This window comes from Gavialis gangeticus, unplaced genomic scaffold (assembly GCF_001723915.1).
Source record: "Gavialis gangeticus isolate Ggan-Ray unplaced genomic scaffold, GavGan_comp1, whole genome shotgun sequence".
Taxonomy (NCBI): domain Eukaryota; kingdom Metazoa; phylum Chordata; order Crocodylia; family Gavialidae; genus Gavialis; species Gavialis gangeticus.
Window position 1 is genome coordinate 17,268,510 of NW_017729014.1, and position 8,148 is coordinate 17,276,657.

General features: G+C 43.2%; 1 protein-coding gene across 1 annotated transcript; it reads left to right on the forward strand.

Annotated features, from left to right (window-relative positions):
- Nucleotides 1-98: 98 nt before the first annotated feature.
- Nucleotides 99-7,941, forward strand: CUNH1orf158 (chromosome unknown C1orf158 homolog). Its single transcript, XM_019511560.1, has 4 exons — nt 99-1,044; nt 3,278-3,391; nt 4,251-4,425; nt 5,385-7,941. Exons 1-4 carry the CDS (start codon nt 913-915, stop codon nt 5,573-5,575), a joined length of 612 nt encoding a protein of 203 aa, XP_019367105.1. The 5' UTR covers nt 99-912; the 3' UTR covers nt 5,576-7,941.
- Nucleotides 7,942-8,148: the final 207 nt, after the last annotated feature.

Consider the following 8,148-nt stretch of genomic DNA (forward strand, 5'->3'; position numbering starts at 1 on the left):
CCCCCATGCCCCTTCCCTCCCCTCCCCCCTCCCCTTCCACCACACCAGACGTACCAGCTGCACACAGCTCTCCACACTGCCGGGCTGTGCTCCTCGCTGCCTGTATGCTGCACTGTGGCAGCATGCAGCATGGGCATTTATCGGCCAAATTATCAGCCACATCTGGAACCTAAACCCTTATTTCCCATAGACTCTTGGTATCTTTTTACTCAATTTCTATTTGCACGGTGTTTTTTCAAGAACATAACTACCGTGTAAATCAAGGCCTGACTGTACTTGGGGTTTTTTATTCTATTTTCAACAGAAGCATACTTAATTTCTGAGATAACTTATTGGCTGTATCTCTCCTAAATTCTATAGCTATTTATTAAAGCTAATGCCATTTTCTTGTCCAAGTATTACCTCTTTAATTACACTCTTCCTTTACAATTTACAGCACTGCTGAGCACACTTGGGGAAATGTAGTGTTGTTCAGTGAGTGAAAAATGTTCAGTTTACTTCCATGGAAAAGGACCCTCTGTATCTTAGTAATAGAGAGAGGTAATCAGCTACTGTTAGTCTCAAATCAGACAGGTTGGCACTTTATGGACTGGTTTAGAGAGCCATAAGTTTTCATGGGTGACAACTTGCTTTATTAGCAATAGATTATGCCGTTGCCTGGAGAGTGTTTATGCACACTGCCAATCCCCACGGAAACAGAAACAATGGTGATTCTGAAGCATCTGAATTAATGAGTTGCACACAGTCACTATCTCACCTTACATGCAGGCAGGTGGAAGTCCGAGCCCCTTTCTGCCTGAACTCTTTTGCCTGAAATACTGACGACCGTTCACGTTGCAGAAGAACAAGGGTGGAGGAGCCATTTACTCTTACGTTATAGGAGGGAAGGTGGAGCTTGCGAGACAAAGAAACATGTTTGCATCCCAAGGAGACGTAGAGGACCTGTTTCATCCCATGGGGAAAATGGAACAAAAATACTCCAGTAAAGTTCTTGTTGGAAACTGGTTTGAAGACAGGCAAAGGGTAAGATGGGGAAAGGAGGAATAAGGAAAGAGGGGAAATAGCAGTAGAGGGGAAGAGGGAAAATAGGAATAGAGAAAGTTGGAATGGATGCTCTGGAGATGATAAACCACCAAACATTGGGGAAGTTGGGATTGTGACCCATCTTAAAACAGGAACAAAGGAGGAATGGCAGAAATCAGTTTACTAGCCTGCATCCATTCATCCTGGTCAGGGGCTGGCAGTCTTCCCACTGAACCGGTACTGAAGCAATGCCCAAGTATGAAGGCACAGTGTGGCTGACAGACATCATACAAGTTTTGGCTATGTATTTTCCCATGGTGCTTTTCCCAGGGCTCGGTGTGTTAACTTCCAGTGTTTCAGCCCCGTTTCTGTTAGGTAATTCCTTTCTGTCTGCCTGAGATTTCTTGGTGACCACAGATGCATAGGAGATGTTTATCTCTATATCCTGTACTGTTAATAAGCTCTCGTCTTTCCTTCTCAATGGTTTTTAAGTGGTTGTTGAAGGGACCCCCATACCAACAGACATTATATCACCTGCATCTAAAAATCTCTCAAGCATACTGGGTTCCTTGGGTGAAAGAAGTGTCATAATAATACTTCGTTATTTTTCATTTCTATTATGCTGTAGCATACTTCTGTGTTTCGCTGTGAGAGTCATGTGCCTTGCCAACTTTCCATTCTTTTAACATTTGCTATCTGTCTTTGTGAACACCTTTTTGGAAAAAAAACCCCAAAATAAAACACAACAAAAACAGCTTGTTTCATAATGGTACGTCACAAACAGTTCTGGAAGGGTGCAATTCCCAGTTTTCAAAAAGAAAATAAATACATTTAAGTTTTACTGGGTAAGATGGTTTGATAACTGGAGCTTTGTTAAAATGGTAACACCCCAAGTCAGAGGTCTTTTTAGACAACCTCTTTTCTTCCTCTCCACACAAATTGCATGTCTAACGTAGTTTGCATTTGTGTGTTGGGTTTTTTTTAACCTTCAAGAATGAAAAAAATTGTAACTTGTAAGTGCAACGTATTGCATAGAGGACAATACCCTAGAATATATGCTTCTCGGGGCAAGGCTCTTCTCTTTCCTATTTCTGTATGGTCTTACCTCCATGGGTTCCCATGGGAAAAAAATAATATTCCCCCACCTCTAACCTCCAATCATCTCAGAGTGATACAGCATTGGCAATTTAATACACAGAAGGCAGGGTAGATTTGCAACTTCCAGACTAACTAAATCAGAAATACATCTAGCATAAGCTTTTGTGAGCTCAAGCTTACTCCATCAGATGCTGTGAAAGGATGTATGTAGAGCAGTGTATAAAATGGAGAGAGTGATCTGAATACAGAAGGCAGGAAGGGAGGGAAGAAGGGCAGTGCTGGGAGAAGTGAACATGCATTACAAGACAGAGAGAGGCCTGGTTACCTCTCCCGCTTCATAAACTAATACCTGCAACACCCCATCTATTTAGCAAAGGTACCAGAGGACCTGCAAAGGTTGTGGTTGTTGTGAATATTGGGTTTATGTCGGGTAAACACCAGCACTTCCAGGAGCCTGGTAGCCTCCTATACCATATTGGTCGTAAGGATAGCTGAGCAAAATATTTTCAGAATTATTATTTTTTTTTTTACCAAACACACCTATTCCTTTCAACAGAAGTGATTCATGAATTTATAATTATTGCGAGACTTAAGATTAGGCTGGATAAATCTTAGAAAGTGTATTGGTAGGGAGTAACTCTGAACTGGTGGGAGATGAGCAAAGTACCAAAAAGAGTGAAATCAGCTGCTCTTCTCCCTCTCCCTCTCCCTCTCCCTCTCCCTCTCCCTCCAATAACTAATCCCTGGATTACAAAAAAAGCTATGACAACAAGCCACTGCAGGGCCTGTATTTTGAAGCCCATCATGCATTTACACACAAAGGATTTCACAAAGATAGGTTACGCCAATTGATTTTAATACCCGAGACAGAGGGTTAAGGAAGGCTTCAACAAACAGCAAGTATTTCCCCAAGTGACTCTAGAGCCACATCCATTGGCTTTGTGGTTATTTTATTGACAGCGGTTCTGTAGACATCAAATTAATTTCTGCTTTGGTGGACAAGCACAAATGAGTTCAATGCCCAATTTCAATGCCCAGTTTCTGTGCTGTGAAAATCTCCCACAAGAGGCAATCCTTTTGACGCTGGCTTCTGGTCTCTTGGTTCAGCCATTCTGAGTGTGAATAACCCAGATGCAGTGTATACCTCTTTTTCTAGCCAACACAGGAATTTACAAAACCCAGCAACAGCACCTACAGGACAGACTTTGTTCGCTTCCCATTCTCCGCTCCAGACCAAACAGTGAAGAGAAGTGTGATGAAGAAACTCGAAGTAAGTGAAAGCAGTCTCAGATTGAAGGATGGGTGGGTCAGTGCAGAAAAGGGGAATGAATTAAGAGTTACAAGGTTTAAAAATCTGCCCTACCTCCTCAAATATGTACGTGCCCAGGGGGAGGGAGAGAGAGACAGAGGCAAGGGGACCCCAAAACCACCCTGGGTGCTTCGGGCAGGACAACGGCTTGCAGAGAAGGGATAGCACATGCTCTGCAGTGCCTGCTGCCGACAGTACCCCAAGTGACAGAAAGGAGCATCGTCTCTAGTGGGAGAAGGGGCTGGGGGGTGGTGAGAGGAGTACCATGCCATCAGGCCTTATGCAGAGTGCCGATAGGGGTCCTGCCCTCCTACAGCAGAGATGTGCCAGTGAAAAAATGTTCTCTGTTTCATCATTGTACCACACAGGAAAGGCCTGTGCCATTAATGGGATCTAGATTCAGCAAAATGTTAGCTATCACCCAACCATAACCCCCTTATAAAGTCCCTTCCGCAATATCCCCCATCCCAGACTTCTTAATTGCTCCCTCCAGAACGGGATGAGAGCGAGTGAGCGTGTTCACATATGTATGTACATGCTGAGACATGTCAAGACATGAGTAACACAAAAGCTTTTCAACTGCAAAAGCCTGAGTCTGTGTTCATGGTAGGAAAATACGCATGACTGCCAGACATGAGCACTTGACTCGATCGGGAATGTTCCTGATTGCAAGTGCAAATGCTGGGTTTTATTGGGCCCAGGTACCCAGGCACTCCTTACTTTATCACCTGTGGCATAATCTGATCCCCCTAATCTCCTCCACCTTTTGAAGGTCCTGCACACATACTAGCCACATGGCTTTGTTCATATCTCGTTACAGGGCCTGCCCAAGAAGTTTCTCTTTACCTGTGATGAAGGACTGAACAACCAGAATCTGGTTTCAGAATATGATGATCATTACAACAGACACGGCAATCCTGTGCTGCCTGCCTTCCGCAGATGGAGTCGACACAAAAATACCTGGATGCCCGAGAAATCAGATTTCCCGACTCTTGGTAGTTTTCTGCATTATCTGTTCAGAGATAGATTCAGCTTGGGTTAATGGTCAGTGCCTGAGACCTGAAACAAGAGGAGCCTCTCTTACGTGCAATTCTGCACAGGCTTCTCTGGATGTAAAGCTCTTACCCACTTCACGGCTCTCTTTCCCATTTGTAAAAGGGGAATAATCATAATCATGACAAGTAACACTTCACAATTACCAAGGGAGGCTTGTGAAAACCTTTCCTTACATAGGCAATAGGACAACTGCCACTGAAGGCAGTGGCTGACATGGGGTATAACTGGCAGGGGGAGAACTTAGCCTCTTCATATTTTTCCTTGAATTTTAAATTCACTGTAGGCCATTCAGTTCCTACTGCATAGGAACCATGCAATCGATGTCCCACCCAGTGACTAGAGCAGGGAATTCCCAAGACTAGTGTTTGTTCTAGTCCAGGTTTGCACAGAGTTGATTAGGCATCTGTTTGACGCCCTTGCAAACTTAGGACAATTTTTTTTTCAAAAACTTTAGATCCTAAATCTCATTTTCCAAAGACATGCGAAAACTTAGAAGGGTACATCTCACCTCATGATGCAGTCACTTTGGCTCCTAAGTCACACAGGAGCTTTTGAAAGTTTCATCAACAGTCCCATAAGCTGTTGTAGTTGCCCAGCATCACTGTGAACAACGGAGTTCAGCAATACATGTCCAATCTGCTACAGTCTCCACGGCCCGGAGATGCTGTGCATTTGAGTGAGACCAGAACTCTACATGGGTGTGCCGTGCTCCCTCGTTCTTCAACAGGTAGCAGGGGGCTCTACTTTTAATCATCTATTTTGAAGGCAGGGGTCTTTGAATGTTGTACTCTATTGACATGATGCTCCAAATGACCTTTATATTCACTGTGCAATGAAGACCCCAGTGATCAAAAGGTTCCTTCTATTATCTTTGACATTAATGTACTTTCTCTTCTAGAACCACCCACCAACTATGGCCTTTCTGGGCTGCTGTGGAAAAAATGGACCCAAAAAGACGGACCAGTGAACAGTGTCTATACCGTTTCCTATGAAAAACCACCTGTTTCTGCTTATCCCATTCACCAAGTCAGGCATCAGGCCTCAACCCAAAAATTATCTTCCAGCAATGGGCAGTGTGTTTCCCCATAACCTCAGCCTGGAATATGATGGGGCAGCTGGCTGGAGATGCTACAGTAATTGATGCTTCAGTGTAGGCTGCTTATAGTGATATAACTGCAACTGAAATACAGCAGGTTGCTGAAACACCTAAAATATTTTGTTCCATGTAGCAGAAATGAGAATGACAGCACTCCATGTGTATCCTCTAAGAGTGGGGCATGGAGTGGAGGCTGCCTGGATGATATTGCTACCGAAAGCTTGTTGGAAATCTTCCATACTTGAGGACAGGTAGTAGCCTGGTGGTTCAGGGACTCAGTGACAATGTAAAAAACTAAGGTTTAAGGCCTTGATTCATGCCAGGAACCTGAACTTCAGTCACCTACATCCCTGGTTCAGGCATCAGCTTTACCTACTGCTTACAAAAAGCTCAGCATTTCCCACTATCTCAGCACGCCATACACCGATGGTAAAATCTGAAAGGGGATGCTTTCACATTAGAGTGAAGATAGACCCCCATAAGTGCAGTATGGATAAAATCGGGAGCGGGGGTGCCAAACTCAAGTGAGCTAGTGGGTCAGATGCATACTGTGTAGCTAAATTTGAGTGAACTAATGGGCCAAATCCATACCATGTGGCTTCTTTGAGGCCAGGCAATCTATCTCTGAATCTGGCCTGCAAGGCTCTTCACTGCAGATGCCAGAGCCTCTGCATTACTGCAGCTAGCACAGAGGGTGCAATAATACCACTGCTCACTGCCTTTCCACGGTTTTGCACACCAAATGGTCATCCAAACCTGGAAATGTGGCAGCAAATAAGTGTTAATTCCCTCTCCCTCCTGAGAGCTGGCTGTCTCAGGAAGCAGCTATGTTGGCCAGTTCTGGAGGGCGGTAGTCCAGACCAAGACCAGGTACAGACATTACACTTTTACCAGTATAAGTGATCGGAAATTGATCTATACCCATAACAGAACAGAAGTTCAGCATACATAGACTGGTTTAAAAATGGCAGAACCTGGTTTAGGATTGCCTAGGGCAAAGGTGTGCTCTGTTCACTACTGATCTAAACGATGCTACTTACAGAAAACTGTGCAACTTAGGTCGATTCTACCTCAAGCTTTTTCAATACCTGTAACTTGCTCAAGAGACGCTCATGGGCCAGATGACCCATGTCTGTGGGCTGGATCCATGGGCCCATATGCATCAAGAGCATCTTTGGGCTTCTCACATGTTTTTGTTGCAGGCAACTGTCTGTAAAGCAAGTTTCAGGATCTTTGCTCGCCTCCATAGCAGGCTGAGAGGCTTAGCGCTTGGAGGTTGCTGGCATGGGAGTTACATAATACCCCCCAAATATTCAAAAGAAATGAATCAACAGGGTATCAGTCAGGCTGGAAAGAAGCCCGGATGCTTAGCAGAGAAAGTATCAGTTTATGCTTGAGCCCAACTCATGTTTACCAGGATGTCTTCAAAACAAGGGCAGAGTTTAATGGTTTTTATGTAGCATTATAACCTTTCAGGATGAATGGGATTTAACTCCAGTTATCCCTGTGTAGATTATATTTTGGGCAGCCAGTTACACTAGGTAGTAAGCCTAATTTGGGGTGGGGGCAGAAAGAGATTTCCTGCCCTATTTGCCTCTGTGAAACTTTTTGTGAAAGTGCTTGCCAGTACAAGAAAGACTTGAACAATCATATTCTGTAAGAAGCAGGACAGGACTCTGCCATAGGCTCTACCGCGGAGTAGGATTTTACGCTAGTGGAGTAAAGGCTACAACGATGCGGTCATCCGTCTTCTTTCAAATTCTGTATTCAGGTCCCACGAACAAAAGACCTCTCCAACAGTAACAGCAAAGCTGAATATTAGTTGATTATTTAAACAGAGTAGAAGAGAGAAACACTCCCTTGATTTTCCTAAATTGATTTGCAAAGTTTATATAACTGGTGCGTGCAGATTTGTCCTGTTGGCTTGTTTAAAACAAGGTTACACTGTTTTCTTTTTAAAGAAGGAACAAAATCAAAGCATGCAGCTCAGTTTCTATATGCAGCTTACAAAAGAAAACTTACGGTATCAACAGAAAGATTAAACAAGAGAAAATCTTATCTCGATTTCTTCCACAGCTAAAGATTTAAGTAGGCGGTAGTCACAAGCTACATGGAAGTTTCAATGTCAATAAGGTCATAAGAAAGACAAATTATACAAGCACCAGTTATAAAGCTGTATATACAAGTTATAAAAAATCCAACCAATGTATCTTGGCGAGGTTTTACAATGGTAGGTTTTACAGGTTTGACATCTCATTTTAAACAATATGTCCAATTTCTATTATTGTTCACCGGAAAGTAGAGGTTCAGCGATCACAGACTTTGAAATAAATAATTCATTATAATAATGCCAAGTTGTTTCAGTGTTACTGAGTAATGTTTTCCTATTGAATATTTGCTCTTTACTTACAGATAAGCCCTGCTGCAAAATTCTTCTTAAGATTCAGAACATCTCAAATTTCAAAGGTATTTGAACCAATGGTGTTCGTTCAACCATTACAGAAAAGGGGATTAGCAACAAAGTTAAGACCAGGGTCTGGGTTTTGATTCCAAATTCTCTCTGAAT